Source organism: Apteryx rowi, unplaced genomic scaffold, assembly GCF_003343035.1.
Source record: "Apteryx rowi isolate R43461 unplaced genomic scaffold, aptRow1 scaffold_97, whole genome shotgun sequence".
In the NCBI taxonomy this organism is placed as follows: Eukaryota; Metazoa; Chordata; class Aves; order Apterygiformes; family Apterygidae; genus Apteryx; species Apteryx rowi.
Window position 1 is genome coordinate 563,823 of NW_020451282.1, and position 27,137 is coordinate 590,959.

The 27,137-nt window shown below is 39.0% G+C and overlaps 1 protein-coding gene across 1 annotated transcript in view; it reads left to right on the forward strand.

The window, feature by feature from the left end:
• The window catches only part of ABLIM2 (actin binding LIM protein family member 2), a 121,402-nt gene that overhangs the window by 60,820 nt on the left and 33,445 nt on the right, over positions 1 to 27,137 (forward strand). The window contains exons 7-13 of the mRNA XM_026054822.1: positions 4,580 to 4,667; positions 7,884 to 7,942; positions 11,193 to 11,270; positions 15,896 to 16,042; positions 18,910 to 18,942; positions 21,699 to 21,819; positions 23,539 to 23,637. Coding sequence (XP_025910607.1) covers positions 4,580 to 4,667; positions 7,884 to 7,942; positions 11,193 to 11,270; positions 15,896 to 16,042; positions 18,910 to 18,942; positions 21,699 to 21,819; positions 23,539 to 23,637 — 625 coding nt within the window. The remainder of the gene's footprint in view (positions 1 to 4,579; positions 4,668 to 7,883; positions 7,943 to 11,192; positions 11,271 to 15,895; positions 16,043 to 18,909; positions 18,943 to 21,698; positions 21,820 to 23,538; positions 23,638 to 27,137) is intronic.

Below are 27,137 nucleotides of genomic sequence, written 5' to 3' on the forward strand. Positions count from 1 at the left end.
GTAAACACCCACAACAGTGTCACCCATGCTAGCGTGCCCTTTAATCCTTACCCATAAGCTCTCGACTCGCTCTTCAGCCACCCCTAGGCACAGCTCAATACATTCCAGTTGCTCTCTCACATAAAGAGCAACTCCACCACCTCGCTTTCCTGGCCTGTCTTTCCTAAAAAGCACATAGCCATCCATGACAGCACTCCAGTCATGCGAGCTATCCCACCATGTCTCTGTTAATTATTTAACACATTAAATGATTGTGTTTGCTTTTTCTCTTCCTTTTACTAACCACTTTACTAAGTGGATAATGCAGTGAGATTTGATGTGCTTATAATCCACTGGTGACATTGTCATCAGAAATCTTGAGTCTTCTTCCCAGGGCTTTAGCTCATGCTTTGAGCTCTAGACCATGCTGGTTCAGTCCCTCTTGTTTCAATGCACCAGCAGTTGTCACTCATTAGCTGCAGTGAAAAGTGACATCAATTGCACTCTTAGCAACCGCATGACAGGCCAGACCATCAATGGTAATGGCTTCAGAATTATTAGATGTATCATCTTCTGTATATTCTACTGCTTTGTTGGTTATTTCAGCCACTGCCAGAGATTGAGCAGAGGTTTTCACTGAGCTGTTTACAATAATGTAATATCACGAGTGCTGACAGTAAATGCAGAACCCTGCTTTAAGTAGTTCAGGTTATTCCTCCCAGTACGAATTATTCTGTTTTGGCCAGCGTTGAGTGTTTATACTGTTCTGTGTTCTGTACAGGCTCTAGTAGTGCTCCCCTTACTCTCTTCAAACTGTGCATTAAGTGGTGTGATTAATGTTTGTCATGCCAGGTTCATTCTTTCTTCTATCTACTTCAACCCTGAACGTATGGGGAATGAGAAAAAAGGCAATTTATGTACACTGCTGCAGAGCTTCTTGTCCCTTTTTTAGTAAGTGTGGGTATACTTTCCTATGTGCTGTATTACAGATAGCAACACTGAAGTGCACCTCATGCTTAGAGCAGAAAGTGCTGCAGTTTTCAGTGGTTCTTGGCTCCTGTGGGAGACCGTTCTGCGCTTTGACCAGACCCAGAAAGCCCTGCCTGCTGCACAGAAGAGTGTTACCTCTGCAAGCAGTCCTTCGTAGCTAAAGGAATGAAGTGATTCAGAACGGTCTGTCTCAGAGTTTTAAGGTCCGTTTTGACTCAGTCTTGAAATTATACACCAAGACTTTGACTCAGCAATTATGGAAAGCTGGTACAGTCATTTGAAGGGAAATTAAAATGTTGGTAGTGTACTGTGTTACCAAGGACACTCTTTGCTGTTCAGATTTGAAGAAAACATTAGTTGAAAATGTATCTTCAAATTGACCTTTGTAAGAATATTATCCTCACATCAAGATGCCTAGGCACAAAGTCCAGGTGCAGTCTTAAAGCAAATGTAGGCTATTGAGAGGGGTTCTTGCAGTCTGCTCCATGAAACAGTGGGAGATCTGTCAGGGATGGATGTTGCCTCTTCCGTGCTGTATGTGTGTTGATATTTTATTAAACAAGCAACACTGAGACAACAATCTGTCAAACTAAGCTTTCAAACTGTGCAAAGAAGAAGTAACCATATGGTTAGGAATTTGTTTGCTTCATTTAACTCCCTCACGTCAATATAACTAAGAAAAGAAAAAATAACAAGGCCATCATTACAGCTAAATTGAAAACATTAAATAGTTGCTGCCCAAAGCTTATAAAATTCCTGGGTTCTGCTGGAAACTGATTGTTCACCTCTGAGGTGAAGCCTCTGAAATAGTCTGAAGAGAGAGGAGAAATGGGTACAGATGAAAGCCACCTTAATGTGTACCCAGGTGAGGTTATGGTGCATATTCAGATTTAACACTACCAGGTCCCATGGTCCCAGGTCCCATGGTTTAAATATAATTCATGACTATCTAATCAAATTGTATAACCATATTAGAGAATAATATTAGTTAATTCCTGCATCAAGCCCATAACCTGAGATTCAACTGTCGCCTCTCATTTAGAAAGACAGTGTGATCTGTTTTAAATACTTCAAGGGTTAAAGAATCTGCCATGTCTTGTCATCCCTGCTTCAGTTAGAAGGCTACAATATAAACTGAGAAAAGGGGGAAACAAAAAACACCATCAGCACTTAGAGTTATTTGAAAAATTAGAATATGTCCTATTTTAATTCAGAGGTAGTCCTGAAAAATCTGTTGAAATTAGTGTGAGTGGCAGAGCAAAAGGATTGCTACACCTTTTTACTCTGATTTTTCTGTTCTAAGTATATCTAAGTTATAAAAAGAGATCTCTCTCTGTCATTTTACATCTAGTAATTAGATACTGGTTACTACACAGGTCAGTGAATTAAAATGATGTATTTGGTTGTGCTGTTAAATTTAGGGAAATAGCTTCTGTTCTGTGATGCATCCAGGTTATCACTGAATGCATTCTGACAGTTTCTTTTCGCAGAGGAATAATTGAATTCCCCTAGATACTCTTAGCCTGGGTATTGTGTGAACTGGGCCAAATCAATTGAATTATTGAGACTATGCATTGTATTAGCAATGCCCATGTAATACCAGTCTTCCAAGGGAAATGGTGCTTCTTTTCACTTGATATTGCACATTTAGGTTTGTCTGATTGTAGTTAAATGTTCACCTGTGCTTAAAAACCTGCACTCAGGCAACAGCGTTAAACCTCAGGTCTGATACTTCACACTAAGTAGTGAAGATCTTCCTTTTCTAAAGTTGCAGAAGACTCAGCAGTCTGCACCAATGATACCATAAAACAAAGAGTGAACGGGAACAAAGCTGTTCTCAAAATGTTAGTTATAATGTGATGTGTTGCTCATCCTTATTGCTGATATAACACACACAGCAACAAGTTTTCAGGGGTGAAACAAGCTAACACCGGTGAAGTAAAACTCAGAGCTTCTTTAACCTGAATTTATCACACTCCTGTATTTGATACTGTGGATGGCAAAGTAGCCCCCAGACCCAGATTACGTTCTTAAGTGTAAATCTCTCTGAAGGCTTTGATATTCTGTCAGCCAAAACTAATCAGGCAAGTTATCCCTGTAGTAACAGTGTTAAATTTCTAACATCATCTTATTGATTCTTGCCAATAACATATTTTTTGATATTAAGGACAGAGGCACACAGACTGTTAGAAGAAGGTTGGATTTACAGTGCAATGTCGTGAGACCATGTTTAGATGCTGAAGATAGTGTGGCAATACTTGATAATAATTTGTTAAAATTATACAATATCCTAACAGCCCTTTCAGCCTCCTCTGGGTAAACAGGTTGTTCTACATGAGTATGCTGATTTTTAACTCCAGCAGGACTTCTGCTGGGATCAGACAGCTTTAGGGATACTTGGTCTGCAAGCTTTTGTTCATAATGGATGTGGCGTTGACTTTAAGCCTAAAACCATAGGCCATTCTGTCTGGCACGGAAAAATGTGGGGTTGAAGATGAGGAAGGAGATGCCAAAATTCAGCTGTTCCATAGGTCTCTGGATGCTATTTTTGTCTGGTTCAAGCCAACACTGACTTGCGGTGCTGCTGTCCTTGCCAGTGGGAACCAGAGCTAACAAGTTTGCCCACAGTTAGCCACAGAATTGGATTTTGGCCAAGCTACTGAAAAGTTTGTTGCATGACTCCTGCATAAATCCCTTGCTGCAAGAATCTTGACTTTTTTTCCTTATATTAGTTTAAGGTCAAATTCACTTTTTCCATGTTGCACATTAATTTTCTGACATAAAAAAGTCCTTACTCCTTAATATCTGGTAGATTTCTCTTGAAAAACACACTGAAGTCAATGGCAAAACACTTGAAATTAATAGGGATATAAGGTACCTAGAAATCTAAATTCATAAAAATTTATGATTTACTAACCTGTTTGAGCAAATTTAGAGCTTAGTCCTGTTCTCATTCCAATCTATGAAAAGGGTGCTATTAAATTACGAGCCAGAGCCATTGCTAAAGCTACTGGTTTGTTTTTATGAGGAAGTTAGTGCATAGTATCGATAATGTGAGATCTGAATTTACAGTGCTATAGCCACACCACACAGATACCTCCTGGAAGCCCTTTAGCACACATCACCTGCAAGACACTTCACTTTCAAAGTGGGGAAGATCATTCCTTGCACAAGATGGTTGGTTCTTGCTGTGCATTAAGAGTGTCTGTATAGCGAGATCCTGAGGAGCATGCAGTGAGTTGTGAATCCATGCTCAGGGTCATGACATCCCAACTTCCCTGTCCTAAGCTACCTTGCACTTGGTGCACATTATGATTGCTTACTGGCAAAACAGTGCTCACTGTATGAAATAGTTTCTACTCTGTAAATTCACAGATTTACCTATTGCTCACTAACTTTTTTTTTGCGGGCAAGACCATAATTTCATTTTAAAAAGTGAAGTGTCTAAGATCAAAATAAACATTGTGGTTTTAGTCAGTTATTGAACTAATTGGCATTAACTAATTTACTCTAATTAATCATATTCTAGAGAATGAAAGAAAATTTCTCATGCTAAATCTGCTAAATTGATCATTAAGCTTAATTATCTGTATTTTTTTTCCCCAAACAGGCAGGAGAAAAGCATTATCACCCAACTTGCGCACGATGTGTCAGGTGCAGTCAGATGTTTGCAGAAGGAGAAGAAATGTATCTTCAAGGTAAAAAAACCAAACAAGTTACGCTCAGCAGCATTGCCCTCTTGCCTATGCCTGCTAGCATGGCTGAGCCATTCTGGACATATTTCATAACAAACAAACAAAGTGAAGGAATATGTAAGCTAAGGAAAAGCAAAACCAAAAAACTCCTTGATGCTTCTAATTCATTATTAATTCCCTCCCTGTTTAAATCTAATAGCAAGTATGAATCATGGGAAGAAAGAATCAATGGTAGAAGTTATTTCCTTCAAGTGGAAGTAGTTAACAGTGAAGATGATAAAATTTTCCATTTACTAAAAAATGTGTTTTTCTGCAGTGATAAATTGTCCAGATGAAAACTAACAGGTGTGGGATAGTAGGTTTCCTGTAGCAGCTGTTGCACCTCTGAGACTGATGCTGGACCCATTTCCCACTTGGGTGCCCAGAGGAAATCTGCAGCACCTTGCCTGAATTCCCCTCAGTCATCTCTAATGACTCTCATGGTAAAGAGGATGCCAGGAAGCTGAAGTCCTTACCAGACAGTCTGTCTATATGTTATGCAGCCATAATCTTGCACAGTAGAAATTAAGTATTTCTTGTCAGGGAATTTCAGTGGTTATAGAGAAAGATTCCCTGTGTAATTCATTCAAAGAGAAAAAACATTATTTAGTGCAGATATGAGCTAAAATATGTATTTCTTATGTAGCAAATTTTAGCTGTACTAAATTGATCAAAGAAAAAAGATGTATACACAGTTAAATATAGGGTCAGTCACCAGAGAAAATGAAGGCTTTTACTCCCCCTTTGACTGATGGTGTGTTTTCAAAGCAAGACAGTAAAGAGAGACTCAGTAGTTGTCTCTCTGCAAGGTTGGTGTATTATCCTAAAATCAGATGTTTGCCCAGATCTGTATTATAACTTTTGCAATTGTCCACAGTTTTCTAAAATAGTGCGTTGAATTCATTCTTTAAGCAGAGAGAGTTAGGCTTTATTTAAAACACAACGGTGGTCTCAGTAAGATCTAATTATAATTTAGTGTATTATTTAAAATGACAATTTTATTGTCAGTTTGGTTTACAACAAGAACTATCTCATTAAAGGACATAATGATCCTTGTCTCCGCTCATGGATTCTCCCTCAGGAGCCAGAAAATGCTGTGGTTCTTCTAATTGCCAAGTAGTGTAGCAGTACTGAAATCCCACAGAAAATCAGTGCTTTAAAAAAAGATATTGAACTACAAATTTGTTTCTAGATTTTTAAACCTCCAAAACTGGGTTGCAGTGAATCTTCTGTTAAGTTCAATTCATTATAAAGATGGATATTTGTTGGGTTTTGTGCTGATTTTTAGTTCAAATAGTCATAAAGTATGCTCAGATCCTGTTAATTTTGGATCCATGTATTCGCTTTACTTTCTGCTGCAGGGATACACTCATACCAACTTACTATCGTGCATTTTTTGTCTTCACATGAAGAGCAGCTGCCATCAGAAACCAGTGTTATCTTCTTGAAAGATCTGTGGTTAGGTGTTTGGACTGCCCGACCAGACATTTTAGACAATTAAAAATGTCAAATTTCAGGGTTTTATAACTTGTTCTTCTTCCACTTCTTAGTAAGCTAGTGCATAGTACCTTTACGTGTTGCATGTTCATTACTAGAAAACAAGTCTTCAGTGGTTGTACAGCAGGTGACAATTGGGTGCAATGACACTTTTTCTTCTGTATGAAAAAGTTTTCCAGACAGTTCTGCATGACCACATATAGAAGTAGTCATTCAAAAAAGCCAACTAAATACTGTTTAAAACCGGTGGGAAGCTTTACATCAGCTTATGTGGCAGTTGGTTCAAATGGGAGAGCTCAGACCCACTCACAATCTGAACATGAATTAGCATTGAATTTAAAGGTGCTGTAAAGCCATTTTTTGCTAGTTTAGTCCCCTAAAAAATTCAGTGACTTAGTAGATGTATTTTGTCCAGTCTGTACTTACAGATTATCTTTTACTGCATGGGTCTGGGTTCATCTCAGTTATTTTTGTGAAATAAAATCTAATGATCTCCATCTGTCTTCTGGTAAATAGACTTTCTGTTTCTATCTCCTTTCCAAAATCCACTGGTGAAGAAAACTATCAAACTGCTGTGAAAACAAAGCATTTCCTATAAATCTTGGTGCTCTCCACCCAGTGAAAACATTAAATATTCATAACACAAAAGTTCTCAGCTTCCCATTTAGTCATGCAGAAGTTGCTCTGCACTGAAATTGTTCAACTATGTGGAGAAATGCTTGAGCTCATGTCTTATCCCAGATCAGACTGGGATAAACATAAAGGTTTCTCTTACTGTTAAAATGAACAGATAAGTCTCATTTTTCATAGTTACGCACATTCCACTTCCGTCTGAGTATTGAACATTTGTATTCAACTTCTAAAGGATTTTTTTCTTTGTGACTGGTACAAAACTATTAAGTTTCTTTCTCACACTTACATTTACTTATATCTCTGGAGTTGAAATCACATTTACTGTACCATAAGCATCTATTCAGTACGTATTTGCAGCATAGACTTGGTTCAGTCTATACGTATTTCCTGTTTTCTCTAGGGTATGTCTTTTCTTGAAATAATGCAGTTCTTAAATATTTAATTTGCATTGGACAAGCAGGTGGATAGTACAAGACTGGTACAGTGAATGATTCAGAAAAAAGATTGGATTTTCAGCTAGCGTTAAATGACTTAACTGTCTTCCATTCCATCACAGTGTGCTAGCTAGGATGACCTGGTCCAAAGCATTACAAGAATATGGAGAATAAGAGCATGGGAAATTCTGACTAGATATAAGGAAGAAAAACTTTACCAGAAGGTTGCTCAAACACCAAAGCAGGTTGCCCAGAGAGGTTGTGGGATCTCCATCCTTGGGGATACTTGGTACTACCAGGACGTGGTCACCTGCTCTGATGGGACCTGCTCTGAGCAGGGCATTGGAGTTAAGGACCTCCAGAGGTCACTTTTAATGTTTCCCAGGACTTAGGTTTTGAGGTTTATTTCACATACTGAAGTCCATGTAGCTTTCTGACATGCACCTAGCCCTTAAAATATGTGGGACCAGGCTTACTGATGTTGAGAAACTGTCATTTTTAACTTGGAAAGTATCCATGAAATCCTGACTCCAGTGAAATCAGTCAGTGTGCTGCATCCTATAAAAGCCAATTATTAGGGAACTGAATTAACCAGAACTCTGAATTTAATTTTCAGGTACATCCATCTGGCATCCAGTTTGTAGACAGGCTGCCAAGGCTGAAGAAAAAAACAAGGTAAAAATACCTTATTTTTATCCAGTTTTTTTCCATTGTCTTATTATTCTCTATCCCTTTTTTAGGGGGGGGCTGTGGAGAAAGGATTTGAAATTTTTTCCCTACCATCATTTTAAATTTAAAATGACAGAAATCTAGTAGGTTAATGGAACACTTTATGTTCCGCGTTTTACTTAGTGATTAAAGCTATGACTTAAGGAGCATCCTGGTCTAAGAGTTATATGAATAAGCTGTCACAGAGGAAAAAAAGTTAATTTTTAACTTCTGCTTGATTATGACGTGATCAGTGCACGACCTCTTCTCCTTTTATGTGGCCCTGCTCTTGAAAGATCAGAGGACTTTCACTTTATTTGTTTTTTACTGAAGTCTCTCCTTAGACTTTCTTTTTTATTATTTGTTTTTAAAATTTTGGCAAGCCATCCCCACCTTAATTTAATCTCTGGCTTTAAGTACATCCTTAAATTGGATGATTTGTGCGTCTGTCTGCGTGCAAGGGGAGAGGAAGGAGTTCTGGCAACTTTAATGATTACAGGGTTAGTGGATGAATAAGCTGCCCCTAGGAAATGAAGAATTAATCTGTCGCCGGGGAATTGATCTCTCTGAAGTGGCGGGACTGAGATACAACTATCTCATTTAATGCAGAGGCCAAGCGTGAGGCTTTTCAGTTCTGCTCTTTTCTGATGCTCCAAGTGGTATCCTTGTTTGAAGAAGCTTTGGTTTGATTTATCAAGGGTTGTACTCAGGTCCCACGGGACAAGTCAGAACAGCAGGCCGCAGCTATAAAAAGAGTGTTTACAAATCTGGCGTGATAGCAAGTGCAACTTTGACTAAATTGCAGTGTTGAAAAAAAAACCTTTTTTTAGGCTTTACCCTGGAGGACGTTGGCTATATTTTTTGTACCCATGTGCTTGGGAAGTGATTGTTCTGATATGCGTTATGGCAAGCTCTGAATATCAAGTAAGCGGTGTTTCAGTATAAAAAAGAATAAGTGTATTTAAAATTGTCAAAATACTTTGGTTTAATAAGTGCTGTTGATTCAGTCTAATAATATTATGCAGCATTTCAGGCTTCCTGAGGATTTTACTCTGGCTGAGTAACTGAAATTGCAAGGCTAAAACCCCATGTATTTTACTGAAAATGTAGTAATTTTTTTTTTCCTCCTTCAAAGAAGGACGGTGGAAACTGTTGTGCTGCGTTCATACTGACTGCCTTTTCCCCACAAAGGCACAGAAAGCGTCTGTGGAAAATGTTGTTTAAAGGCTGACTCATTTATGACAAATCTCTCCCGAGCCACTGGGAGCCTGCCCCTTCCAAGCAGAGAGGAAGACAGCTGTATCTGAAAGTCAGGGGCAGCTTTGCCTGAGTAACAAAACCAGAATGGAGCTCAAAGCATTTTTCCAAGTCTAGCTCTTTTTTAATTTTCTTTGGGGTTTTCCTCTCTTCTTTTTTTTGGTCTTTACTCTCATTAGTGAAAGAAATGAGAAGGATGCTGCTTTAAAGAGGGTAGTAGCAGACTTTTCAATGTATCTAGTAAAATTGAAAATCGGATGTACTGACTGAGCAATTTGCTGGTCAATCTTTTGCAGAGTATTGTTTCCAAAAGTTTTATATCTCTCTATATAGATAAATGCACAGTGTGTGATTGAAATAGATGTTAAAGGCAGAAGGAATAAGTGGCAGCACAGTCCAAAACTTTGGAGCTGGAGTGGAAGGGGAAAAAGTTGTGATAAGACAGTGACTGTAGGGGGAAAAAAAAGCTAAAGAAAATTGGGCTATTCCCTTATATTGGATACTTGTCCCACAGAAGTCCACAGGACTATTTGTATTAATGAAGGTTGGTGAAAGGATTGTTGTGATCACTGAGTTTGATCCTTCTGCTAACACAGTACAGTACTGTGATGAAGAATAATTATTTTTTTCTCTGACTTTCAGAATTTTTACTTTCAGCCATTCTTCCTTGCTGTTTCTAAATTAGCGTTTTCCATTCCCTGTGAAAACATTTAACAAGTACAATTAACATAATAACTGTCTCTTTAAATACTAAAATATAAAGCTACCATTCAGTCTCTGTTTGGTAAAGGATTCCCATGTTAAACATTCATTTTAAAGTTCTTCATCAATAGGTGATGAAATATGGGTCTTTTTTCAGATTATGTTAATGCCCTCATACAGACACCTCTGAGATGAGCTATATTCACATATTGCTTCTAATAGCTAGCAAGTATTTCAAGACTGAAGTAGTAGGCAAGATGCTACCTTGAGCTGACAGCTTGGTAATGCTAAAATCCTTTTAAGGATTTGAACAATTGTAGCCTCCCAGTGAGAAGTGCCTGCCTTTAGTGAGACAGTAAATGACTTCTGTGACTGTGAACGCATAGCAAAATATGTGCTTGTTTGCAGCCAAGGACAGATTTTTCCATAGATGGAAAAGAATATTTTGTGATGAGCTAGCATATCTGAATAAAAGAGAGTATAAAAAAAGTGATTTCAAAGTAAAATTTGTTTAAACTTCAATTACAAATGTCAGGTCTGTTCACATGTGGTTAATACCATTGTGTCTTGCAGCCCTTTTTTGCTATTTAAAAGTAATTATATTTTTCACCATAAAGGAACCTACCAAAAGAAAGCAATAAAATTCTGTCACTCTGAATGCCAGAATGATTGAAAACAGAGCAAAAACAGCTGAGCATTAAAATTAATCAAGTACTCTTACAATGAGAGAGGGAAAAGCTAACCTCCTTGGTATCTATATGATTTATTGAGGATGTTCTGCATGCTGTTTGCTAAGAGTGAGTGACACAGTGCCATGAGACATCCCAGAAGCAGAATAGATAGGTTTGACATCATAACCACAGAGTAAACATGTTGCCACCATACCATCCTGTGACCCCAGATTCAGAGCTGCTGTAACCTAAACTGTCACTACTAATCCCCAAGGCTGTGCTGTTAGCACAGCCCGTTTCACTCTGCAGGGAGGGGAAAAGAAAGTAATGCATAAAATCTTTTTTCCATTTACAAAATGTGAATTTTATTGACTACAGTCTTTGATATGTATTTATGTTTTGAGCTTGCTGTAATTTGCCAGTTTTGAGTGGTAAACATTACATTAAATGAAACGTCTTGTATAATATTTTTGATGCAACAGATACATTTTATTTTTTTTCTCTTTTCTTTCTCTTTTCCTCTTTTTTCTCATTTCTTTTTCTGTTCTTTCGCATTTTTTTTTTCTGTTTCTCTTCTCCTGCTGTAGGAAACTAGGACTTCCTCTGAGAGTATTATTTCTGTACCTGCTTCAAGTACGTCGGGTTCCCCAAGCCGTGTGATCTATGTAAGTATTCCACTGTGAAATTCATTCTCTGAGATGGGGAAAAAATTCATGCTTCTTCCTACAGTTCAGCATGTTATATGGAAATTTAGCATCTCCAAACCATTGTAGTTGATGGTTCCTCTAAAATGAAATCTTGCATTTTAAATGTTTGAATACTGCTTTGAACATAATAAGACATTGGCAGTTTCTCCTGATTTTTTGTAGTCTAGCACTTACCACTTACCACTATAGCTGGTTTACACCAAAGCATACGGAATACTACAATGTTTTCTAAAAAGAAAAGTTTAAGTAAACAGTGCAGCCCACAGGTAGATTACAGGCTTAGATTTGAACGCTCCTTGTCTAAATCTAGCCCCTGAGTCTGCATTTGGTTGCTTATGAAAACACTCATGTCTGTAATTACAGGATTCAGGCCTTGACAAATTTCAGCCCCTAACTTCAGAGGACCCTTGTTTCTGGTCTAAGAAATGCTAGCTCTGGGAAGGTCAGAGAGAGACTTTTAAATAACTGAACAAATATGATAAAAACTGTTGTTGAATATATTTTCAATACCAGGTATATCTCACTTAGAGTACTTGCTGTAGATAATGCTCATGGGTAAATTCTTAAGGTCATAACCTGAATAGGTAAAAAATATCCACAGATATGACATGCTCCATGCAAATGTCTCTTTGAGTGCTTCAGTATTGCCATGACTATTCTCTTTGTCCTATCCGGTATCCCTCAGGAAGGCAAGTCGTTCTCGTCAAACAGTACCATACGCAGAGAAAACTGCTGGAGGGGTTGTTATACTAAGATTAAGGGCTTTTATTTACTACACTGAGACAAGCAGAACAGTGCCTTGGAGTCAAATTTGTCTTTTTTCTCTTCAGATAAAATTTCTTTTAAACTCAATATACTCTTTGTCTGAGTAAGCCTGAGCTAGAACTGTGGGAACTGCCCCTTAAATAAATGCTCGTCAGTATTTCTAGGTACTCCTTCCAGTAAAAGTCCATGCTGGTGGGTGGCAGGGGCATATGCCCAGTAAAAAAAGGTCATTGCCACAACTACTATGAAAACAAGTCATTGTGCTAACAGACTGTTATCATGTAAGCATTTTCTTTGGCCAGATGGTCTCTATTTCTCCAGCCACGTGCCATTTTAATGTTTTTATAAGCATGAGCATTCTTCTAAGATTTATGTGGCATTTATCTAATCGTTCTGTTTTTCTTGACGTTTGTGATTACTTCTTTAAATATGCTTCACAGGCTGCTTACAGTCAAGGACAAAACTCCATTTTCTTTTTCTGTTTTTTCAAAGGATATCATTAAATCAGCACACAATTCTAATGTTTGTTATTGTAATATACTTCTTTAGAGGCAGCTGGGACTGTGAAAGAATAAAGTTCTCTAGCAAATATGAGTCAATTAGGAAAAAAGATTCCCCAGAGGCGTGTGAGTTCTTGCTATATCTGTCTCTTCTATGACTGCTTAATTGTCAGTAAGCTGTGAGATTGATTAAATCCCATTTTAACTTTCAGGAAGGGGAAAGGAAAGAGAATTAAAAACATGTTATTAGACTTTTGTATTATGAACATGATTCTTCGGCTATCTTTTTCATCTGTCTTTGATTATAGGAGTGTTAGACATATAGACGTGTTCCAGATTCAGCTCAGGTGCACTTTCATGATTGGTGTAGCTGAATCTAAATTCATGCTGTCACTGAAAGAAAGGTCCTGCCCACATGTGGTCCTGTCCCTCCCAGCCATGTGTTCTTGCCTTCTCTTAGGTGCTAGGGCTAGTGGGTACACAGGAGTATGATCAGTCAGATTTGAGACCAGATTCAGCTAGAAAATAACCCAGGAGAAAACCTCCAATGAACCAGAGAGGCAAAAAAAGATCCAGCTGTCCAACTGGCTTTAATGTCAATGTAATACTAGAGGTGGGAACAGCGGAGAGGGAAGGTGCACACAGGACAGCCATTTCAGCAGTAGCATGGATTTGGATTATTAAACCAGCAGTGAAACTGTACCTTAACAGCTGGGGAGCTCTTTAAAGTGTCATATTGGACAAAACAATATAGAGAAAACAACTAAAGTGCAGGAACCATGAATTCGTGGTACTCGTACTTTCAAAGGTGTCAAATCAGAGCAGGACAAATGTTGGGAACAACGTGGTGGTCTCACAGGCGGCATGTTTCTGGGTTGTGCTTTAGTGCTCAGCTAGGGAAAGCTGAAGAAAGCATGTTTTGACTCAGCCTGTATGTGGTTCACACAGTCCGTTTACTAAAGCCATACCTCTCTCTTTCTCCTTCTGCTGATATCAGACTTTGGTGTCTTCTTGCACTGGAAGGGGGCTCAAGCCAATGCCCTTTGAAGTTAATGGGCATCTTTTCATTAGCTGCAGTTCTGGCTGGATTGTATCCAGCCTGGAATTCACTGCAGTGCAGACACCCCCTCAGAGGCCCTAAATACCACTTAAAAAACAGTTAATTCCTACATTATGCTATTAAATGGGGCTTAAATAAAAGTCTTTCTTTATACTTAGCCAAATTTTACCAAGAGAGAATTAGGAGCTCTCTACAGAGATGTATCTAACTGGAAAGTTTAGTTTAGGTCACATAGCTGTGTTGTATATCCTCATACTAGGCATAGAAATCACAATATACTGTTGTACAGGATCATATTTGCAATTATACAATTGTAACATCACATATTCCAAATGAAACAGATATTCTAAACTTAGAGCATGATTTTAACAGAACCCAAACACTGGATTATTGACAAAATGATTTTAAGCCTCTTTGCTGTAATTGGAGTCTTCTCCAGAGTATTTAAATACCACTCATCTATTTGAAAGTAGGTAAAACAAATAAAATGAAAAATAATGTAGGCTGAATGGAGTGTTTAGAAATGAAGGTGTTTTTTTCATCCAATTTTGCCTATGTTTGGATGTTTAAACTGAAAGGAATTATATAAATCGATAACTTTTGCCACTAGCAGTTCTGAAGTCTGTGGTTGAAGAATTCCATGTAGCTGGAGAGACAGGGGCTAAAATGACTAATTCACACTTGCATATAGAAGTTCAACCCTGAGCTTCTTTAGGTTCACTAACATAATTTCCACAATCTTAGTTACCTTAAAAAATGATCACAGCCTCCTTGGCGAAGGCTACAACACTGTCCAAAGTCCCAACAGACAGACTCTCCTGATCTTTGAATGGCCTGTCCCTGTGTCAGAGGCGGCAACTGGCTGCTCAAAAGGCATTTGTGGCTGCCTGCCACAGCGCCTATGCTGGGAAGGAGCTATTTCCACTAGGGAGCTATTTCATTGCTCTTTAGCTAAAGTAGCTGCAAGGAAGGTGAGATTTTTAGATCGCTGTGTCATCTTAAAGAATCAGATATTTGATTAAAACACATTTTTTCATTAGTTTTTTAGGTGAGAATGTGTGATGGTTATGGCGGCTTTGTTCCCACTTCAGTGATTAGGAGGAATCTTCCTCCTTCCCATGTTGCTAATTGGCATTACTTTTACACAAATTCATACACTGTTTTAGAAAAAGGGATAAATGAAAAGTTCTGCTGTGTATTTCACTAGGTCAGAACACTTCCCTGGAAAGTCTGTTGAGCTTTACTTATCTCATATTATGAAAAAATATAAGCACTGCACAAATATTGCTTTACTCCTGGATACTTTCTTTTTGCACGTGGAGAACATTACAGTTTTACAGCAGAAAATACTGACACTCTCAGAGAATGGTGAGATTCACTACTCTCTATTCACTGTTTTGCTGCCAAGAAAGAACTTAGTATTCTGCAAAGCTTGAACTGGGAATAAGACAATTCTGCTGCCTGTTTCTCCCTGTCAACTCGGCATGATATCTACAAGGCCAGTAATGCTGGATACATTTTTAGTGCACATTATCATTATCCTAACTGTGAAAACGTGTGGTTTGAGAGTTGGTCTTTCGGAATAAGGGCAGCAAGAAGAACAGGGAGGGAAACAACTGTGCGGGAGAGCACTCTTCCCTCTGTTGGCTGTGTGACTCTCATGAAAGGATCTGTGATCTTCTGAACTAATGCACCACGGTACAAATCCATCATCTGCTGGTTTTATGACCAGCAATTAAGGGCTACTTAGAAATAGTCAGAAAAGGAGGTGAAGCCATGGGATTCAGCTGAATGGAAAGAATTAAAGACCTGCATGATGTTTTTCAGCATCTAGACGGTATACGCTGGAAATACATTTTTGATTATTCGCTACAGCCTGTGGTAGGGGAACCCTGCACACCAAAACCGCTTTAAAATGAAGGGCATTTAGCCTGAAAAAGACTGCAGTATTTTTCCCATGTGTCTCTTTGTACAGCTAGCAGTAAGTAGGATATAACCAAAGGAACTACAATAATACTACACTATTTGTATTAGCTAAATGTGAGTGACAAAATAGAAAACACCAGTATATAAAAAGAAAACAACAGTAATATTTTGAATTGTGTTGTAAACATAAGATATTTAAATTCTCACAAATAGAAGAGGTGGTTTATTAATATGATGATTGACTTTTCTACCAGCATATAACTGTCCTTTTCTGATTGCATCCTGATCATATTCTTTCTTATCCTCACTGCTTTCTTTCCTCCTTTTCTTAGGCAAAGCTTGGAGATGAAATTCTTGACTACAGGGATTTGGCTGCTCTTCCTAAAAATAAAGCCATCTATAACATTGACCGCCCAGATATGATCTCCTATTCTCCATATATCAGTTATTCTTCAGATGACAGGCATAGTTATGGGGAGGTACTGAAACATGGGTATTTTTTTTGCTGTGAATTTGAAATTTTATGATTATTAAACATGCTGCTGAACACTCTTAAATGTGCATAATTTCAAAAAAATTCTTTCACAAATTCACTTAATTGAGTCATGACATCCATTCATTCACAAGGCATTTTAGCCTTTCAACAAACAAGTGTGGTGTACCTTTCGCTTTTAGTTCATGGAAATTGATGCATTGCTTTCTGTGATCGTTTTTTAAACAGATGACATGTAATGAGAATACGTTTTTCTATGAGAGGAGTTGTACATGCATGTGGTAAAAAACAGGAACCATTGCTAATTATAATGCAAAAATCAGAAACCAAGCCAAATGTCTTTCATGCTTTTTTTAAGTGTACTATGTTATTTTGGTAAAACAACAAGGGTATCACTTCTCTATGCACAAATTTCTTTCAACTGTCCCTTTTTGAAGTTCATTCTCATGTCATGCCTGCATTTCACCCTTTTCATGTGCAGAGCTGATGTTATGCAGTTTGTGCTAATGAAATCTAGTTTAACATAATCTTATTTAATACTAATTCTGTTTTATGTGAAACATGCTTGAATATAACACCTGTTGTGCAAGTTAGCCTTTCTTCCCTAAGCTTTTGTTTCAGTTTCTGATTTCTTTTATAATTCTAGACACTTTTTCAGATTAAAATCTGTCAGATATTTTAGATGTATTAGTAAGATATACACTGTCTAGAATGGAAGTCTGCTTTGTTCTCTATAGATGTAAATAGGGGGTAGAAATAACTATTTTAAATAACAGCCATAGGATTTATAATAGCCCCAGTCCTGCAACGACTCATGCATTTTACCCGTAATCAATTCCACTACAATCTGCAGAGCTACTCTCACGTGAAGGGCCGCACATAGGTCAGGTCTTGCCGATTCGCTTCCAAATCCTCTCTGTACAGCGCTGAACCAAAGTAGCTCCGTTACAATGAATAGTAAAAGAATTAAGATTGTATCTGGTAAAGGATTTAAATGGTATTTAGGTTTCTGAATTCACAAAACTGAAAGCCTCCACTTAGCGGCTGCCTAGCCTTGAACCTATGTAGTATTAGCGCTTGCTTTTTACGTCGAAATTCCTGGGTGCGGGTAATATTTGTGCCCCCGCTTGCCTGTCCATTTGCATCTCAACTTGACGGAGATGCAGGTACTGGGCAGCCTTCTGCCGAAATCCTGGGAAGGCTGAGTGGTCATGCGTGCTCAAGGGCACAGCTACGCCACCACTCTTAACCGGCAGAAGCCTGCGCTGTCACTGACGGGAGCGTTCCCTTGCCTGTGCCGGCGTGGGTGTCCGTGGGGCCGCGCAGGCCCCCGGGCTGCAGTTTCGCCAGGGCCCCGCGCATGATCCGGCTCCGCACACTCACTCGAAGGCTGGCGCGGACACCGGGGCGGCAGCAAGCCCCAGCACCCAGCGGTGCGCTGAAACCGCCCGGCGCCGTGGTGGCCCGCGCTTCTGCTGGGGTGCCGTGACCATGCGCTTGGGAAGCCTCAGCACCGCAATTTCAGGAACGGGATACAAGGTAGCTGCAGCTCAGCTTTAAAAACACCAACCAACCAACCAAAATAAACCACAGTGAAGAGCGTACTGCTGCTGTCCCCTGCTTTTACTCCGTAGCCCAGTGGTTAGCCTGCTGCAGGAGTTTATTGGGACAACTGGGGTCATTACCCTTTTCAGAAGATGTGTTCCTTAACAGAATATAAAAAAGACCACATCATAAAGCAGACCTTTTTCCCGTGGGGCTGCCAGAGATACCTTTGCTCACTTCAGAGCAGCAGCCCGGAGCTCTGCCCGAAGGCAGCTATTTGCTTGGTTTCTTCCAAGTGAGGCCCAGAAATGTATGTCCACTGCAGCCGCCGTTGTTAGCATGTAGATATATTTGAGCAAGCTTTCAGCTAGATACCTTAGTTAACAGTAATGATTAAGATACCAGCTTGACTACCCAGTTTTCTGCCTTCACGCTTGAGTACATTTTAAAGCCTGCACCCAGGTTTGTACTGCATCTGCTCTTCCCCCAGATTAGTGCCGCTAGTTCAAAGCTGGCTCAGGTAGGTCTGCCAACGCGGGCATTCATGTCGGCAACACCTCAGTGATATCTTAAAAAAAAATAAAGTGGGAGTCAGTCATCTGTTTCTAGGTGCTTAAACCAAGAAGAGCGTCTGGGCTGTGACACTCAATCCAACGTGCATTTTCATGGAGCTCCAAATATTTATATCCTTGATATTGGCAGGGTTAACGACGTAGCCTCTCTTCCAAATTTCAGCATCCCAGCTACACCTGCAATTCCAGTGGTTTCAGTGATACTACTGTAGATTTATGCTCAAATAACAAGACTTACCATTTAATTTTGAAAGGAAAATGAGTGCACAGCAAATTGTCAAATTACATAATATTTAATTAAAAATTAAATAGTACAGATGTTTTTGTTTTCCTTAAGACAGATCCAGCCCCAAGCAACAAAATTCTAATCCAGTTTTTAGAGAAACTTCAAGGCAGATTCAACTAGGGCTTGTGTCTTTAAGGCAGTTGTTTTAAATGTGAGTTTTCCTAGTAGCAGCGCTCTCTCTGGTACAGGACTTGCCAGACCTGACCACAGGGTTTCATAGCAATAAAATCAGCAAAAGCTGTATATGAAGGGGCTTACAACTTGCTCTTCATCATCTTGTTTAAAAAGCAAAGAAAAAGGAAAATACTCCTAGCTTAATTGACAGGTATTATTCTTAATGGTATCGGGTTATACATGGATATTGATATTTTAAGAGCAGTTGTTCTCACAAGTAACATCATGCATGAATTTTAACCACTAATTTGTGACTTTGTGTGTTGCTGTTTGCAGTCACCTCAGTTGCTCTCTCCAACACCTACTGAGGTAATCCCCAGTGCCTGTCTTCTCCTATTCTGACCCATTTCGTGATGCATTAAACCCGGTCATAGTGATAAGCAACAGAGCCTGAAACGTGCAGCTTGCCTCTTGCCTCTACAGTGCATGGGGTTTTGCCGTTTCTGTTTTAAATTGTGTTACTTGTGCTGAATACATGCTCTGCTTCTGGATTGTCATCTGTATGCATCTGTCGCCACTGCCATCCATGTTTCCGCTTCCTGAGAGAAAGGTTGTATTGTGATCACTTCTTCAAGCTCTACTAAATAGACTACATTGGGAACATACTTTGTTTTTACATTTAAAGCTATCAGCATGAGTTGACTTTGATGCTTGGCATAGCTTTCTCTTCCTTTTTATAATTTTTTTTTAATTTCACAAATAGTTAAACTATTTGTACTGTTTGTACACACATACTGTTAAATCATTTGCACCTATCTAAATTTTTATGTTTGTGTATTTTGATGGACATAAATGGTCAAAAACAGTCAATTCTGTTTCAAACAGTATCACTTCAGAGGCAGTGAAAGAATTTCACATACCTTCCCAAATATGAACTCAATTGAATATTAGAGGCCTGGCTCGTTACCCCAATTTTATTTTAGCAGAAATGTATTAAAAAAAAGTGGTAATAGTGGAGAGTTAGGTCTAACAACAAGTTGGGAGTTTCCATTAAGGATTACAATTCACCAATTGGCACTGTTAGCATTGAGTGAAAAAAGAGAAGTTAACCAATAGAATTGTGATTTATTTGATAGTTTAAAACTAAAAGCATGCTGTATTTAATACTGGATTTCATGAACTTGGCTGACTGTTCCTTACAGAGACAAAAAGTATGGTCTGAAATTATCAGTGTGAAATCTTGGTGTTTCAGAAGTGTAATTTCCTTTGAATTAGCTATCTATTAGCTAACTGTCATAGTATTAAATTCCAGAAGTGACACTGGTATGGAGCTTGATGCAGCTGTGATTCACATCATATGAATTCTCCCAGGTTATCCAGCTTTTCCATGTTTGCTGCCTTTCTGTAAAGAGTCTATGATCAGGTGCTCAAGCATCTGCCAATTTGTGTCAACAGTTTTGTTGCATGGATTTTATTAGAAGAAAATTTCACTGTATCATGCAGGTGGACACTTTATAAATCATTCTTATGAGCTGACAGTCTTATGGTGTTTAAATAACATTACAAGACTTTCCAGAGACATTGCTATACTGCCTGTAACTCTTTTTACAGGGGCTAGAATAGCTACTAAATAATGTGACTACTTAAGGATGGAAATATCTCAGACAGGGCTTGGAGGAGTTGGTTGCAGAATGCCTACAGAATGCTACATGCTTCGGAAGACATCAGTTGTTCTCCCTTTTTTGGACAATTTCTGACTTCTGAAATGGATATTTAAACAATAATGTCACTTAACCACTATACAAAACTGTTTTTCCATTTTTTTTAACATAGTTAAGTGAGTCTGGGGTGAGATGAAGGGGATAGAGCACATGTGAGCCAGAGGAAAGGAGCTGATGACTGGGTTGGGAGAACATTGTACATCTCTGTAGGTTCAAGGATAATCCCAGTGCAGCCTAGAGGGAAACTGCAGGCAGGAAGAATCTGAAGATGAATGGATGGATGTAATTAAGTTGCCCTGATTGGAATCTGGAAGGTGATGATGTAGCCAAGTAGGATCTCCCATGTGTATAAATGATGAACGGTCCAGTGGGAGTCACACAGACGCCTAAAGATGTCCCAGGAGTCATGACAAGCTCCTAACACCTGCTCTGGGATAGCATGTTCCTCACTCACTCCTACCGGAAGAGTGGGGGGAGCATTTTTTGGAGTCTGACTTTCTGTTAGAGAGCGTCTGTAGGCTGCACTGGTTTGTTCTAATTTGGACTTCACTCGAGCCATTTCTGAATTGTATAAAAAGAAACAAGATAATTGAGTTTGGTTTTGAACCTAGTTTCCATAAAGTCATTTCCACATCTAATTCATTCATTAATGGTTTTCCTGTTAAAAAGACACTACATGCTAATTACGTTTATAATTTAACTAGCAACAGAGAATGAAGGGTTTTTAATGGGTGTACATAGTTTTAAGTAGTTGAAGTCAATTTTTTGTGGAAGTAGGTTACATGACTTGCATTGCACAATGCTGCAGTATTAATTTTAATGCTGTATATCAGTGTTTATATCAGTTACTTCACTAATAATAACCATGTTTTACTTGTAGTATGGTATGCTAAGCAATTTATACAGCAGGCACAGTAGATTCTGTGATGTAATCAAGCCAGTGAGTGCTGATTTTGTGTCTTCTGTAATCATTGTACTGTATTATGTAGCCATTCACACAAATACAAAGTGACCATAGCATAATCATGCTACCTGGTCTCATCTTCCACCCACTTTTGTTAAAACATTATAGAAGGTGGAAGAGAGTGGGGAATTGCATGGCGCTGAAACAACATTTTTACAATGACCTGTTCTTTTTAAATAATATTGTCATTTTGAATTCATTTATGTGTTGACTTTCCAGTTAACATGACCATTTTCTGATGTTTGGCAGTTCCAGAACACCTGGAATCATACTACAGTGGAGGTGGTTATGGCTGAAAGTGCCCTCATTTCGTTGGGATTGCATGGAGTGTTACAACAGAATTGAGTTCTCTCTACAAGGCACCGAAACAGGCATATTCTGCCTGTTTTGAAAGTGATTTCTCTTTCATAATGACTTATATTTTTCTCCCTTGCTCTCAGGGTGACCAAGATGATAGATCTTTCAAACAGTATAGGACATCGAGTCCTAGTTCTGCTGGCTCTCTGGGTTATGGTCGCTACACTCCAACATCCCATTCTCCTCAGCATTACAGCAGACCAGGTAATTGAGAAGCAGCTTTATTTATTCTCTATATTTTCCTCCTATTTGTTCTTATGTTGTAAGTAGAGAAGACACTGACAGACAGTGTTTAAGTGGAGTAGCGGTTCCTTACAGCATTATGCTTAATGTAACATGGGAAAGGAGGAGACAAGTCACTTCAGGTGTGACCATCTAGGAAAAAAAAAAAACAGGCATCTAGAAAACTTAATTTGATGTGTCTGAAAACAAAAAATGTAATAGACTAAAAAGGACTTGATCCTGGTCCCATCCTTCCTGAAACTACACAGTCAAACCACAGCTCTTACATCATGCAGCATGGTAGCAGTGAGTGCACACAAAGCCACGAGGGTGCTTGGGTGACTTCATATTCCTTGTTGTACTGCAGGATTATAGTCCATGGTGGCTTTCTGCACCATAGCGTAAGAGCTGGAGGAATGGCTAGTGAATCTACTCACTGGCTGGTTTTTGAAGGCCAGAGTCCTTTAGATGAGAACCTTACTGCAATGTTTATTACAGCTTTGGGCTGTAGTAGCAGCCGTGTTGGTGTTCCAGTTGCACAGAGAGAAGAAATCATCCCCTTTTGAACTTGGCATGGGTGCCCCATACAAAGGCCAGTTCATATTTGGACTTTTTGGTCCTTAGAAATAACCAACTAAATTGCTCAAAATTCATTCCAGTTTTTCTCCACTCCATCATCTGGGCGAAAACAAAGAAAATTTCTGTTATTTTCTCAGTGTCTTCTAATTTCATTAGGGGTACATTAGAATTATAAATGAGTTTGGAAAATTGGGAGTTCTTCATCTTTCCAAATTATGTGGGTAACAGAAACAGTTTTTACAGGAAATGAATATTTGTACTATATAAAGTCTTTGATGAGCTGGAAATGAGATTGAGTATCAAAGATCTGTTGAAGAGAGGGAAGATTAGTCTCTGCTGAAGATCTGGCAGTTGTGTCATGCTGAAGCTTAGCTGCACCCTATTAAAGCAAGGAGAAAATAGGAAATAAATTCCAGATTAATTCTAATGCTTTACAACTTTAATGAAAATTTAGAGGATAGTCATTGTAATTGACATTTTTATAATGTTAGTCCTCCAAAATATGTGTTATCAGGAGGTTATTACAAGCAAGAAAACAAATAAAAATGACTTTTGAGAAAGTTTTTCGAAGTACTTAATCACACGTCTAACTTTCAGAGCTCAAATAACTTCAGGACGTTCCTTCAAATGCTTAAAGTTAGCCATGCACTTGAGTGCCCTGGTGCACTGTGAACTAAATCCCTCCAGTACGCACCGATGCCAGTGAGAACTGGACCCACTTGTAGCACAGTTCTCATCAAAGAACAGGCTCTGCCCATTTCATTTCGTTAGATCCATTATGAGCATATATCATTCACTCCTGCAGCTTTTGAATATGCAGATTTTCCCCTGAGTGCAGCTATGCTCTTTGTGGTGCCTTTTCTGGAATATTTTCTGATGCATTACATTATCAACATTTTATAGGATTCTCTCTGACTGTGTCTGTCCCTTGGCCAACCACATAATATGGCCACTGTGATGATTTTAGGAATAACTGGAGAAAGATAAAATCTTAAATATAAACTGTATGCTTTCCAAGCATCAGAAGGAAAATGTTCCTGAAAAAGAGAATGGCATTGTAATTTGTGGCTTTCAGTAAGTGAACTAAATAGTCTATTTTCACTTACTCTCTGTTGCCCCCAGCTGGTACTCAGACTCTTGGTACCAGTAGCTGCATCTCCCTGCCCCAACACCCAAGCCTTACATCTACATTCAGACATCATTACATCCCTTTCTTCAAAGGTAAGGTTCAGGAATGCAAAACCGTGCTGTGATAACTGTAGATTTATTCAGATGTGTTTCACTTTTATGTTTGTGCAAGCATGGCTTCCACTTGGATAAGATTTGTCTTAATTTTGTGCAAGTGCTTTCTTGATGTACTGTGTAAGTTTTAAGAACTGAGTGGGTACGGGTTGTCTTATTTTTGCTTTTTTTCAGTGAGCGTTAAGTGTTTCTCAAAGGGGTGGAGGGAAGGAATTATATTTTCTAATGAAAATGAGGAATGGAAATAATTTAAAATTCTGTTCATGCTAGTATAAAGTGTTTACCTTTTCCCTATTTTGGTGAAGCTAAATAAATGTATAACATTGGCTCCAACATTGGATAATCAATTATCTAACCTTCGAACCTCCATTTAGAGATTATTTTTATTATTTGTAGTAATAACAGAAATTATGCCAGGTAAGCCAGTTAAATGTAGCAGCAATGATTAGCAAAGTATCTGTGCTATATATTAAAAAACACATAACTGTATTGAGTCTTATCGCCATTAAAATGTTTTGCAGTGGATTTTAACTGTTAGTGACCTGCATTTTGCAGATAGGAGACTGTAATGGGGAAATACCATGAACCTTTTAGGCAAAATCTGTTTTTGTTTGGCCAGTTAATCAAATACCAGAAAGCGAAGACATTCAACCACCACGTTGTCCTGCCCTGAGCCTGTCCTCTCTAGTAATAGTCAGAGTGGGGAGGAGACGTGAACGGCAAACATTTCCAATGACCGTTCCCTGTCTCTCATGTCCTGTTTGAATTAGTAAAGCAAAACTGTTCTTCTTGCCATCATAACCCCTACCGGAAAGGAAGTGACCCTCTGCAGGAACCAGACTTACGAGCAGGTCTGACATACAAACTCAAATGAGTAGCAGATGCTCGTTGCCTTTGGAAAAACAACTAACACATCTTGATTAGGCCCTAATCTATCCAGAAACAATTCTGTTCAAAGTCAGCTGAATTTCACTGGTATACACAGAACAGAATCAGGCGTAAGTCTTCCAAATGTGACCCCCAAGAGAAAAATTTGGAGGAAAAGCTGATGAGATTAGACCCACTGTTGCCCTTTTAGACCTTACCTGCAAAGACCCTTCTCACACCCACAAACGCTTGTGCGCGCACACGTTTTGGGGAAGGCTGACACACATCCTGGTATTCCCCGAGGCACTGCTTGAACAGGTTTTGTATGTGTGCTCTAAATAATGCTATCCAAGCTGATGTCCTGAGTAAGGGAACCCCGTGTGTGCTGCGCTGCATGATTTCCCTGTATGAGACGCTCTTACCCCAAAGCCCGTCTGCAGTTGCCTAGCAGCACTCGTGCTAAAATCAGTTTCTGTGCAATGCTACCTGCTGTTGCTCAGAGCAGCAGCAATTACTTATTGCTGTTGGCTGGAAGAACAGATCCTCAAGTGGCAGGTGCTACTGCCCAAACAGCTATTAGCAGAGTGATCAAAATTACAGTATTTTGCGTTTCTGCAGCACTTTTCATCAATGAGCTAAAAACATTTTGCAAGCAGTAACTTACAGTGCCTCACGGCACTCCTGTGAGCTGGGTGAGTATGTTTATCATTTTTCCATATAGGTAAGGCTGAGCCCTGCAGAGGTTATATAGTTTATCCATTGCTGTACCCTCAGCTAATGCCCCATCCAAAAGGAGTGAGGAGATTTGCCCCCATCCTCTTTCTGAACTCCGAATTCTTTGCTCTGAGTTGAAGGCGGTATTCTTTCCTTACCTTAATAAGCCTTTTGAGGGCATTGATGTGCTATTTTTTTGTCTTCCAAGTGGTTAGTGTGGGAAGAGTGGAATCATAAGAATAGTTGCTTTTTATCCAGACCAAGGTTAATGTTGCCACTTCTGTTTTTAAAAAGTGAAATCATGCTCTTTAAAAAAAAATCCCAAAATAATACACTGGTTAATAATACTACAACTAATTTTTGTAAAGCCAACTCTTAAGAAAGAAAATCTTTCTTTAAACTTCCAGGAGAGAGAAATTTCATTACTCTAATAAAATTAAAGCAGTCAGAATCTTCCTGTTGACTTCACTGAGTTTGCATCATACTGTTCCTGAGAATGACGTAGTTCATCATTTTTCTTACAAGAATATGGTTACTGAGTTTCTGCTCTTTCTTCTGTACACTTCAGTCCAGCTCTCATGAAGAGTAATAGGTTCAGCTATTCCCTACCGTGCAGTTGTGTCTTTTTAAAGAGTTTTGCCTTCAAAATGAAGAAATAACTGAATTCTGTAACAGCCTTGCATCAAGAAAGCATCACAGCCTGTGCCCTTCAGAATGACAGGGTGTGATTGATAGTCAGTGTTCAGGCTTGGTGTAATTGTTCTGGTTGAAGCGATGGAGTCAGTGAGCATAAAGTCAGCGCTGAGTCCTAGTGAAAAAACCCTACTTAAAACGTTGTGGAAAGTGCCTTGCCTTTCTAGCGTATGAGCAAAGCTTCCAGAGTCCATTTATTTGGTGTTGAAAGTTTGAAAAGAATAAGTTATCAGACTTCAGATATCTTTGTCTAGCTTCATGTAGCATGTGCATACGGAGATCCTAAATGATCCAGTTTGGGGAATAACCTCTGGCATCTCCCTTTTAGGGCCAGTGGTATCTATGTGTTGTTCAATCCCCAGTCAGGAAATTTGCACAACTCTTACAGTAACTTTCTAGCTATTTAATGAATTTGCCAAAATGTTATCAAATTTCCTGTCTTCCCAGATAAGATAAAAGCTGACAAGGAGGGAGGTATAAACAACACTATACTTTTCCCTGGCAATCCCTTGAGCAGTATGAAAAGGGAACACGTCTGGAGGTCTGGTCAGGTTGCTGCATGCACATGGGAGTAAAAGAGCAGCCGGTCCTGTCAAGAGCCAAGGGACACGAGAGGGTTTCTGTGGTTGATGCTTAAGTTCAAAGTAAACCTTTCCAGATTCTTTCCAAATTAAACAAAACAAAATCCCGGGAAGAGTTCATGATTCTGGTTTTCTGCCCTATGCTGAGTAGCAGATCGGATCACAGCCTGCAGCTGCCTGTGGCGGAAGACCAAACCAGAACTTTGAAAAGTTGCTCTCTCCAGTATTTTTATTTTCTCTGAGATCTTATTTGAAGCTCTTGCTCAGTGTCTGCCAGGCAAACCTTGAAAAAGACAAATTGGTGGAGAAGTCTCATTTTAGAGATTTTTATTATAGGGTGGATTAAATGACTGTCTGAACTTTCTACACATGGATTTTCTACATGGGCCTTCAGTTTCCTTTATTATTAAATAATTTGTATGAAAAATGTGAAATACAGCTACTCATTTGTGTTTGACCAAATAAGTGGCAGAATTTTAAATATAATCTAGCTGTGCATCAACTTGTAAGAGTGGGCTTCAAGAAGAACTTTTTTCCCTCATTCCATCCTTTATTCTTCCCTTTTGAGCAAGTTTTATGTGATGGCTCTGCTAACTGCTCCGCATAGGTGATCCTTGCGTAGAG